General features: G+C 47.2%; 1 protein-coding gene across 3 annotated transcripts in view; it reads left to right on the top strand.

Moving 5' to 3' along the window:
- Positions 1-12461, top strand: part of LOC140734572 (ubiquitin carboxyl-terminal hydrolase 15-like) — a 108104-nt gene that overhangs the window by 22545 nt on the left and 73098 nt on the right. For all 3 annotated transcript variants that reach the window (XM_073058728.1, XM_073058729.1, XM_073058730.1), the window contains one exon: positions 1067-1128. In XM_073058728.1, coding sequence (XP_072914829.1) covers positions 1067-1128 — 62 coding nt within the window. The remainder of the gene's footprint in view (positions 1-1066; positions 1129-12461) is intronic.

Here is a 12461-nt window from a genome sequence, read left to right on the forward strand (position 1 = left end):
ACTTCCTTAGAAGGTTGGCGTCATTCAATGTCTGTAGTGAGATGCTGAAGATGTTCTATAGGTCAGTTGTGGAGAGCGCCCTCTTCTTTGTGGTGGCGTGTTGGGGAGGAAGCATTAAGAAGAGGGACGCCTCACGTCTTAATAAGCTGGTAAGGAAGGCGGGCTCTGTCGTGGGCAAAGTACTGGAGAGTTTAACATCGGTAGCTGAGCGAAGGGCGCTGAGTAGGCTACGGTCAATTATGGAAAACTCTGAACATCCTCTACATAGCACCATCCAGAGACAGAGAAGCAGTTTCAGCGACAGGTTACTATCGATGCAATGCTCCTCAGACAGGATGAAGAGGTCAATACTCCCCAATGCCATTAGGCTTTACAATTCAACCGCCAGGACTTAAGAACTTTTTAAAAGCTATTATTAATGCTTTTTGAGATAGTGATTTAGATGCATATCATATTTTTTACTGAGTTAAGTATTGTATGTAATTAGTTTTGCTACAAGTGTATGGGACATTGGAAAAAAGTTGAATTTCCCCATGGGGATGAATAAAGTATCTATCTATCTATTTAATCTCTTCACAGATGGACCGATGGGAGGTTTATGTGAACACATTTTGACATGTGCAGACTTTTGACATTTGCATTGCTTTATATTATATAACTGGTTCCATATCAGATATGCAAGTATAGTCATTAGACTAGGGTGTAAAACATTCTTAATTTTCCATTTGGGGATTTTTTAATGTAAGTATATATACTACCTTTAGGTTGCCTTTTTAAATTACCATGCCATGATTAGTAATCAAAATTTACTACATAAATCTGTTGTACTATAGTTGAAATTTAGCTACAAATGGGAGGAATGTACAGTAATTGCAAGATGCCATGCTTATATTGGGATTTTACGCTAACTTTTTTTGACAAGAAGGAAAAAATAGATGTAATATTTGGGATGTTTATAATTTACCCTTCATAAAGATTAATGCACAATTTGCCAAGCATATGCATATAATTGACTTCTGGATTCATTGTTTTCAGTAGCCTAATTTAACTCTAATTTTATTGAAAGGTATTGGTAATAGAGCAGAAAAATGAAGATGGAACCTGGCCAAGAGGTCCTTCTACTAACAAGTGAGTTTCCTTTTTGTCACATTTTCGTTGTTTTAAAATATTTCTTAGAAGTTTGTTGCTAAAATATCTGAACAGTGTCAATTCAATTTTCAGTACCCATGACCTCTATAAACAGCTAGTAGCTTTCTCACATATATTTCTGCTTTATAAGCAATGGCAACTTAACAGGATTCATTTTATTTTAACTTGTTGTAGCATTTATTGCCTCAAGAAGTTGCTGATGATGCTATCTTCTTGAAATTGGGAAATCTACTGTGTTGTCTGAGGCTGAGATGTTTGATATCTGACAAGAGCCAGCAGAAAGGAAGGTGGTTGTTGGACAGTGCTTTTCTGAGGGAATCAAAGCTGAAAGTGGTGGTGGAACTGTGGGGAGAGGAGCAGAGCCAACATTTCAGGTTGATCAGGGAAAGGGAGGAAAAGCGATGCTAGAACAGATAATGCAGAACACATTTGGAAATCTGAAATAACTCCTGACCTTAATCCTATAGAAATGTTGTGGAAAGACCTGAAGCAAGCACTTTGTACAAGGAAGTCCACTAACATCCCAGTGTTGAAGCAGTTTTGTAAGGAGGAATGGCCTAAAATTCCTCCAAGCTGATGTGCCAGCCTGACCGACGGTTACTGGAAACGTTTGGTTAAAGTCATTGCTGTACAAGGGGGTCACATCAGTTACTGAAAACAAAGATTCACATAATTTTCCCACAAATACATAATATTGGATCATTTTTCTCAATAAATGAATAAGTATAACGTTTTTTATGTTTATTTAATTGGGTTCTCTTTATCTAATTTTAGGACACTTGAAGATCTGATCACACTTTAGGTCATATTTATGCAGAAACAGAAAATTCTTCACGGTTCACAAATTTTCTAGCAGCACTGTATGCTAAATGTCATCTTCACTACCTGGTCTATATCTGTTACAGCTTTTAGAGTTCCCTGTACTTGTACACTGGGCTCTGTTAGTCCTTCAATACACCTTAGGGCCCTATCACTCATTGTCTGTGAAGTACTCTTACAAACAGTTCTTGCAAGGATCAGAATTAAATTCTATCTGGCAGTTTCTGCTCACCTTACCACTATTCAATATCATACAAGACTATTCTCAATCAATACAAAATGCTGGTGGAACACAGCAGACCAGGCAGCATCTATAGGGAGAAGCACTGTCGATGTTTCGGGCTGAGACCCTTCGTCAGGACTAACTGAAAGGAAAGATAGTAAGAGATTTGAAAGTAGGAGGGGAGGGGGAAATGCGAAATGATAGGAGAAAACCGGATGGGTGGGGTGAAGCTGAGAGCCAGAAAGGTGATTGGCAAAAGGGATGCAGAGCTGGAAAAGGGAAAGGATCATGGGACGGGAGGCCTCGGGAGAAAGAAAGGGGGAGGGGAGCACCAGAGGGAGATGGAGAACAGGCAGAGAGAGGGGAAAAAAAAGGAGAGGGGGGAAAGTAACTGATATATTTAGTTTTATTCTCCCCTCCTTTTTTCCTCTCTCTCTGCCCTTCACTCTGCCTTTTCTCCATCTCCCTCTGGTGCTCCCCTCCCCCTTTCTTTCTCCCGAGGCCTCCCGTCCCATGATCCTTTCCCTTCTCCAGCTCTATCCCTTTTGCCAATCACCTTTCCGGCTCTCAGCTTCACCCCACCCCCTCTGGTCTTCTATCATTTCGCATTTCCCCCTCCTACTTTCAAATCTCTTACTGTCTTTCTTTACAGTTAGTCCTGACAAAGGGTCTCGGCCTGAAACGTTGACAGTGCTTCTCCCTATAGATGCTGCCTGGCCTGCTGTGTTCCACCAGCATTTTGTGTGTGTTGCTTGAATTTCCAGCATCTGCAAATTTCCTTATGTATTCTCAATCAATAATTGTGTCATTAGCAAACTTGCTAATCATACTTCCTATGTTCGTATTCAGATTGTTAATATGTGTAACAAACAACAAGGGTCCAGGCACAAATATCTGTAGTACATCATTGGTCACGGGCTTCCAGTCACAAAAGCAACCTTCTGTGGCAAATGAAAGAGGAGTAGTTACGGAAACAGGAAAATTAAAAAGGGTTTGTGAAGTGCACAGTTGACTCCAGATGTTGAAATGGGAGGGAGCAATATGTCTACAGGTGAAAATTCTTTCAAAGCAGTCAAAATAATATTGAATTTAAGGCATTGAAAACAAAAACAGTGAAAAACATTGAATCTGATAGTGGGTAGAAGATGATCTCCGTCGCTTTCCCCCTTACATATTGTTTTCTCATCTTTGCGAATTTGGTGGAAAGTCGTTGATTTAAAGCATGAACTTCAGCCATTGCAGCCCTGAAAGGAGATTGAGCTGAAGAGTTAATTGCTTTTCTCCATCTCTAAAATACGGACCAAGAGGAACTGTTAGGAAAAAAGGGCAACAGGTTAAGTTAATGACAAAAAATTGCTTAGATTTTGTAACTCTTTGTAAAATGGTGTCTTTGGACATGGATTGTGAATAATAGCTCAAAGGCATTGCTCCTCAGTCTGATCAGAACAAAGTGGATGTTGAACCAACACACATAAAATGCAGAAGGAACTCAGCAGGCCAGGGAGCATCTATGGAAAAAAGTACTGTCGACGATGAGAAGTCACAGTAAGAAGGTGGGTGGGGGGGAGTGAAGGAAGAAATAGAAGGTAGTAGGTGATAGTTGAGACTGGCCTAGGAGGAGGAATGAAGTAAAGAGCTGGCAAGTCGATTGGAGTAAGAGATAAAGGGCTGGAGCAGGGGGATTTTGATAGGAGAGTACAGAAGGCCATGGAAGAAAAGGAAGGGAGAGGAGCACCAGATGAAAATAAGGTGAAAGATTGCAATGGAGATCTCCCAGTGGCCACCCACTTTAACTCTACTTCCCATTCCCATTTCGACAAGTCAGTCCATGCCCTCCTCTACTGCCGCAATCAGGCCACCCTCAGTTTGGGGGAGTAGCAACTTGTATTCCGACTGGGTAGCCTCCAACTTGATGGCATGAATATCGATTTCTCGAACTTCTGGTAATGGCTTCCCCTCTCCTGCACATTCCCCTCTGACCAATCAACTTCACTGCTCTTTACTTCACCCTTTCCCCCCCCCCCCCCCCCCCCCCACCTTCTTACTCTGATTTCCTGTCTTTTTTCCTCCAGTTGTGATGAAGGGTCTCGGCCGGAAACGTCAACTGTTTACTCTTTTCCATAGATGCTGCCTGGCCTGTTGAGTTCCTCCAGCATTTGGTGTGTGGGGCTTGGATTTCCAACATCTATAGATTTTCTCTCATTTGTGATTGAATGTTGAACCAATGGAGATTTTCAAGGGGCAACTAAACACTTGACTAGAAAGATGAGTTTTAAGCTGCCTTTTGGAGAGGAATTGCCTATTGAGTAGTCTCAGCACCTAAAGTTAACCTGCCAGAGGAGGATTAGTGGATGCATGCACAAGAAGGCAGAACTGAAGTTGAGAGTTGTGCATAAGTTTCAAACGTGATTGTGAAAATTACAAAGGTATTTAAGAGAAAGTGAAGCACTTCAATAAACTGAGGTAGAACAAAGATGTTCAGTATTTACCCTATCTCTATGTCACATTGTAAATAATGTCAGCTTTATTATCTTCCTCTTGTATTAGTATTATGTTACTGTGGCGACCCACTTTCTGCGCAGGCGAACCGGCTCACAAATAGCCAGCGCGCGGGGGGAGACTTTGGTAATGCATCTCTTGATGTCATTTCTGCCCGGAGAGGGCGGGCGCTAGGGATTAAATGCCAGCGCCGCGAAGTTTGAATAAACTAGTCTTGAAACGACTTACCGACTGTGTGTCGCTATTTCAACGCTGTGTGTAGTACATCGCTACATTGGTGACCCTGACGGTCCAAACGGGATTTGAACCAAAGATGACCGACTCTTCATCTGTTCACGCAGTTTCGCTAAAACTGCCGACTTTCTGGACGCTGCGACCATGCGTGTGGTTTAGCCAAGCAGAAGCCCAGTTCCAGATTCGGCAGATATCCTCTGATTCCACGCGTTACTACCACGTGGTGAGCGCCCTTGACCAGGAGAATGCGCCCAGGTTGCAGATTTCATACAGTCGCCCCCGGAAGAGGGCAAATATGAAACATTCAAAGCACTGCTCATTGGGACCTTTGGTCTCTCACGGTGTGAGCGAGGTGCCCGCCTGCTTCACCTGGACGGTTTGGGAGACAGACTGCCGTCAGCATTGATGAACAAGATGCTGGCCCTGGCTGACGGACACAAGCCCTGCCTCATGTTCGAGCAAGCATTCCTAGAGTGACTGCCCGAGGACATACATCTGCTGCTGGCCGACGCAGATTTCAGCGACCCCCCCCCCCCCCCCGGAAGGTGGCAGCCCGGGCAGACGTGCTGTGGAAAGCCAAGAGGGAGAGCGTGGCGTCCGTCTGTCAGATTACCAGGCCACGCGCCCAACAGCAGACCAGACCAGGCCTGGCGGGGGGGCACACACAACACAGAGGCAGGAGCGAGGAGGCCAGTGAACAGTGGTGTTTCTACCACCGGCGGTGGGGCACAAAGCCTGCCGTTGTCGCCTGCCCTGCAAGGGCCAGGGCCAGGGCCAGCAGCCGCTAATGACTGTGGCGGCTGGCCACCAGGACAACCTCTTGTACGTCTGGGACAAACAGTCAGGACGCCGTTTCTTGGTCGACACCGGAGCGGAGATCTGCGTCTTGCCCCCGACGGGGTACGACACCCGCAACAGGAAGCCAGGACCCACCCTGAGGGCCACAAACGGCAGCACGATACGGACCTACGGCACCCGCACAGTGCAGCTGCAGTTCGGCGCCAGCCGGTTCACGTGGGACTTCACACTGGCCGCTGTGGCCCAGCCACTCCTGGGGGCGGACTTCTTGCGAGCTCACAGCCTGCTAGTCGACTTGAAAGGGAAAAGACTGGTACATGCCAAGACTTTCCAGGTGTTCTCCCTGGGTGAAGCCAAGTTGCCAGCCCCACACCTGGACTCCATTACACTGTCGGACAACGAATTCACCAGAATCCTGGCGGACTTTCCATCGATTCTGGCACCGCAGTTCACAGCAGCCCATGCCCAGACACGGGGTACAGCACCACATTCCGACCCAGGGATCACCCCTCCACACCCGCGCACGAAGGCTCCCCCCGGAAAAGCTCCGCCTGGTGAAGGAGGAGTTCAAGAGGATGGAAGAATTGGGGATCGTACAGAGGTCTGACAGCCCATGGGCCTCCCCCCTGCACATGGTGCCCAAAGCAGCCAGGGGTTGGAGACCATGCGGCGACTACCGCAGACTGAACGAGGCTACCACTCCAGACTGCTACCCCGTGCCGCACATACAGGACTTTGCAGCAAACCTGCATGGGGCAAGAATCTTTTCCAAAGTAGACCTCGTACGGGGATACCATCAAATCCCGGTGCACCTGAAGACATCCCCAAAACAGCACTCATCACCCCGTTCGGCCTGTTCGAGTTCCTCCGAATACCGTTCGGCCTGAAGAATGCCGCACAGATGTTCCAGCGGCTAATGGATGCGGTGGGACGCGACCTGGACTTTGCGTTCATCTATTTGGACGACATCCTTATAGCCAGCAGTTGTCGTCAGGAGCATCTGTCCCACGTCCGCCAGCTCTACTCCAGCCTGAGTGATTTCGGCCTCATGATCAACCCAGCCAAATGCCAGTTTGGTCTCAATACCATCGACTTCCTGGGCCACAGGATTACCAAAGACAGGGCAACAACTCTGCCCGCCAAGGTAGATGCGATCCGCCACTTTGCCCGGCCCAACACGGTCAAAGGCCTACAGGAGTTCGTTGGTATGGTGAACTTCTACCACCGTTTCCTCCCCTCAGCAGCCCGTATCATGCGCCCTTTGTACACCCTGATGTCGGGTAAAGGGAAGGACATTACTTGGGACGAGGAGGCCGCGGCCACTTTCGTTTAAGCCAAGGAAGCTTTGACAGATGCCGCGATGCTGGTGCACCCCAGAACGGACGTTCCGACCGCACTCGCGGTGGACGCATCCGACACAGCAGTCGGTGGGGTGCTGGAGCAGCTCATCGAGGGGTGCTGGCAACCCCTGGAGTTCTTCAGCAAGCACCTACGACCGCCCGAACTCAAGTACAGTGCTTTTAACTGAGAGCTGTTGGCACTGTATCTGGCAAGCTGGCATTTCAGGTATTTCTTAGAAGGCAGACTGTTCACGGACCACGAACCGTTGATCTTCGCGTTCACGAAGGTGTCCGATCCCTGGTCAGCTCGCCAGCAGTGACATCTGTCCTACATCTCCGAGTACACGATGGACATCCAGCATGTCTCAGGAAAGGACAACGTCGTGGTGGACGCACTCTCCAGACCAGCTGTCCAGGCCCTGTCCCTGGGGGTGGACTATGCAGCATTGGCGGAGGCGCAGCAGGCAGACGACGAGATGCCCAGCTACAGGACCGCAGTCTCGGGTTTACAGCTGCAGGACTTTGTCATAGGCCCAGGTGAGAGGACCCTCCTGTGCGACGTGGCTACCGGCCAACCTCGCCCCATCGTCCTGGCATCCTGGAGGCAGCAAGTTTTCGACTCCATACATGGAGTCATCTATCAGGACAACCGTCCGGCTGGTCTCCAGCAAGTTCACGTGGCACAGACTTCACAAGCAGGTCAGTGAATGGGCCAGAACGTGCACACAGTGCCAAACAGCCAAGGTGCAGCGGCACACTAAAGCCCCAGCAGTTCGAACCTACCCACCGGAGGTTTGACCACATTCATGTGGATATCATGGGCCCCCTACCAGTGTCCCAAGGAGCGCGGTACCTCCTAACTATGGTAGACCGGTTCACGAGGTGGCCAGAGGCGGTCCCGCTCACCAACACATCTGCTGATTCCTGCGCCCGAGCACTGATTGCAACCTGGGTAGCACACTTCGGGGTACCGGCCCACATGACCTTCGACAGAGGCGCCCAGTTCACCTCCAGCCTGTGGTCGGCTGTGGCCAGCCTGTTGGGAACGCAACTACACCACACAACTGCCTACCACCCACAGTCGAATGTACTGGTGGAACGATTCCACCGACACTTGAAGTCAGCTCTCATGGCCCACCTGAGAGGACCTAACTGGGTGGATGAGCTTCCCTGGGTCCTGCTTGGAATTCGCACAGCGCCCAAAGAGGATCTGCACGCCTCGTGGGCCGAGTTGGTGTATAGCGCGCCCCTGGCTGTCCCAGGAGAGTTCATATCAGCCCCAAGGGGGCAAGAGGAAGAACCCTCAGCAGTTCTGGACAGATTCCGCGAAAGGCTCGCCAACCTGGCCCCCGTACCAACTTCACAGCACAGACGGACCCCGACCCATGTACCCAAAGACCTGCAGGACTGTAAGTTTGTGTTTGTACAAAGGGGCAGACACCGGGCACCGCTACAGCGGCCGTACGAGGGGCCGTTCAAGGTGATCAACAACAAGGGGTCCACATACGTTCTGGACATTGGGGGGAGAGAGGAGGTTTTCACGGTGGACTGACTCAAACCAGCCCATGTGGACTTGGCGCAGCTGGTCGAGGTTCAGGCACTGCGGCGCAGAGGCAGACCTCCCAAACAGAGGCTGATCCAGACTGTGGACATTGGGGGGGGGGTGTATTGCCGGTTCTGGGGGGGAGGTGGGGTTATGTGGCGACCCACTTTCTGCGCAGGCCAACAGGCTCACAAATAGCCAGTGCGCAGGGGGAGACTTTGGTAATGCACCTCTGACGTTATTTCCGCCCGGAGAGGGCGGGCGCTAGGGATTAAATGCCAGCACCGCGAAATTTGAATAAACTAGTCTCCAAATGACTTACTGACTGCGTGTCGTTATTTCAGCGCTGTGTGTAGCACATCGCTACATTACACATCAAATAGTTTGAGATACTTATGCAGTTTTTCAGGCATCTATCTCCTAGACAACACTAAATTTATGCAAAGTTAATCTGAGTTATGACTTGAATAAAACTTTGTTCTCGGCATTATGTGAAATAAGGGAAATAAGACCATAAGACATAGGAGCAGAATTAGGTCATTTGGCTTATTGAGTCTGCTGTGCCATTTAATCATGGTTGATCCTTTTTTTGTTCTCCTCAACCTCATTTTTCGGCCTTCTCCCCGTAACCTTTGATGCCATGTCCAATCAAGAACCTATCAATTTCTGCCTTAAGTATACCCTACAACCTGGCCTCCACAGCTCCACATGGCAACAAATTCACCACCCTTTGGCCAAAGAAATTCCTCCACGTCTGTTTTGAATGGAAGCCCTTCCATCCTGAGACTGTGCCCTCTTGTCCTAGACTCTCCCACCATGGGAAACATCCTTTCCACATCTACTCTGTCTAGGCCTTTCAACATTTGAAAGGTTTCAGTGAGATCCCCCGCCCCATCCTTCTAAATTCCAGCAAGTAAAATAGGTCATGATGTTATCAGTTAAAAGGCATTTTAAAGAGATGATCAGTTGATAAATTTATTATAATTTATAATGCAAACCTAAAAATGGCAGGAAGACTCAAGATACAAGGCTATGTTATTGTTCCATGGTCATCTTCATCTACATACTTATCTAGCTGAAGCTGGAGAGTGCAAAAACATGGAAAGTTATTATGCTTGATGTTCAATGCCTTCATATTCAAATAGTTTGCTAATAGTCACTGATCAGGCAGAATGGCTACTGGGAGGCGTTAACAAAAGATTGTCGCATCAAAGGGAGCAATTACGAAATTGCTATACCAAAAGGATCTGGGTGTGATACAGGGTTCTCTTATAAAGAATTGACTTGAAATCAGGTAGGTGATTTTACTCCTTTAGCATATCCAGTTTCTGCTTCACACTGCGACTTCCACTCTAATTCTTGCTCAGATCTCTTCCAATAGTGAAGAAAATCTGAGTGAAGCTGAAGCTTCCATAACTTAGTTGTGTGCTTTTCTCATCTTGTACTTTTGCATCATTATTATTCTAATTAACTTTATTCAATAGATAAAAGCCAATGTCTAGAAATACAATTATATTGCATGTATTGTTTCAAATGAATGAGGACCACCACCTTGATTGCAGTGTTGAACGATATTGAATTGTTCAGGGTCTCACTACCATAGTGTCATTTTGTTGATGATTTCCTCCTTGTGTTTTCATGGAACAAAATTTACTAGATTTATCTTTTAATAAGTAAGCATTTGCAAATCTTCTCTGGGCATTAATAGCACTTCAGTGCTTTCAATGGACCATCTTAAAAGAGAGTCTGTAGCCATTTCATATTTTCTTATTACTTAGAATGAGCCCATTTGGCCCACTTAATTTATGCTGACTTTCAGAGCATTCTCCCCAGTTATATTCTCCCACTTACTTCCCTGTAACCTTTTCACTCTTGCAAAAACCCCTGACTCTCCTGCGAGTCTTACTCTAGTCAGTTAATCTAACAGCATGATTTTGGGGTATGGGAAGAGACTGGAACATTCAAAGGAAACCCAGCTCAATGTTGGAAAATCTTGCAAACTCCACACAGTGACCAAGCTCATAAATTTTACACTAGACCCAAATGTTGATGCATATTGAGGTATGTGATTCTGAATGTCACAAACCACTGAGAGTTAAAATTTAATCTCTTTTTAGACTTTTAAATAAGAAGAGTTCTTTGGATGTACTTTAGTTAGCATGGTGTTGATTTGAAGTGTAGTTATATCTTTATTTCTGAGTACACAAACCCCGAAAGGAAAGACTCCCCTTGGCAGTTTAGAACTTTGTATGGATTCCAGTTCCTTATTTTGAAGAAAAAGACAGTAAAACTGAGTTAACATGGAGTTAGCAGTCAGAATGCATACTGACAGCATTTATTGTTGATATTGCTTTACGGAGTTAGTAACTGTCAGGTAACATGAGAACAGCACACACAAAATGCTGGAGGAACTCAGCAGGCCAGGCAGCATCTATGGAAAAGAGTACAGTCGACGTTTCAGGCTGAGACCCTTCAGCAGGACTCAAGAAAAAACATGAGTAGATTTAAAAGGTGGGGGCAGAGGAGAGAGACACACACAGGGTGCTAGATGAAACTTGGAGGGGTGAAGTAAAGAGCTGGGAAATTGGTGAAAGAGGTACAGAGCTGGAGAAGGGGGAATCTAATAGGAGAGGACAGAAGGCCATGGAAGAAAGAAAAGGGGGGGGGAGAACCAGAGGGAGTTGCTGGGCAGGCAAGGAGATAAGGTGAGAGAGGGGAATGAGGATGGGGAATGGTGAAGGAGGGTGGGGGGGAGGCATTACTGAAAGTTCAAGAAATTGATGTTCATGCCATCAGATTGGAAGATAAGGTGTTGTTCCTTCAACCTGAGTGTGGCCTCATTACAGCAGTAGAGGAGGCCATGGATTGACATATCAGAATGGGAAGTGGAATTAAAATGGGTAGCCACTGGGAGATCCTGCTTTTTCTGGCAGACGGTGTAGGTGCTCGGTGAAACAATCTCCCAATCTACGTCGGATCTCTATCGTACCTGGGAGCACCAGACACAGTATATGACCGCAACAGACTCACAGGTGAAGTGCCGCCTTACCTGGAAGTACTGTTTAGGGCTCTGAATGGTAGTGAGGGAGGAGGTATAGGGGTAGGTTTAGCACTTGTTCTACTTGCAAGCTTAAGTGCCAGGAGGGAGATCAGTGGGGACGGACGAATGGACAAGGGAGTCATGTAGGGAGCAATCCCTGCGGGAAACAGAAAGTTGGAGTGGGAGGGAAAGTTGTGCTTGGTGGTGGGATTCCGTTGGAGGTGGCAGAAGTTCCAGAGAATTGTGTGCTGTATGTAGGGGCTGTTGGGGTGGTAGGTGAGGACAAGAGGAACCCTACCCCTGGTAGGATGGTGGGAGGATGGGGTGAGAGCAGACATTCATGAAATGGAAGAGATGCAGTTGAGGGCAGCATTGATGGTAGAGGAAGGGAAGCCAATTTCTTTGAAAAAGGAGGACATCTCCTTTGTTCTAGAATGAATAAGCCTCATCCTGAGAGCTGATGTGGTGGAGATGGAGGAATTGGGAGGGGGGGGGGGGCGGTTGGCATTTTTACAAGTAACGGGGTTGGAAGAGGAATAGTCAAGGTAGCTGTGAGAATTTGTAAGTTTATAATAGACATCAATAGATAAGCTGTCTGCAGAGGTAGAGACAAAAATATTGAGAAAGGCGAGGGAGGTGTTGGAAATGGCCCAGGTAAATTTGAGGACAAAGTGGAAGTTTGAAGCAAAGTTGATGAAGTTGACGAGCTCCGCATGGGTGCAAGAAGCCCCACCAATGCAATCGTTGATGTAGTGTAAGAAAAGTTGGGGGCGGACATCAGTGTAGCTAACACTTATTTAATGGAAATATAGTTTC

This window comes from Hemitrygon akajei, chromosome 10 (genome assembly GCF_048418815.1).
Source record: "Hemitrygon akajei chromosome 10, sHemAka1.3, whole genome shotgun sequence".
Taxonomy (NCBI): domain Eukaryota; kingdom Metazoa; phylum Chordata; class Chondrichthyes; order Myliobatiformes; family Dasyatidae; genus Hemitrygon; species Hemitrygon akajei.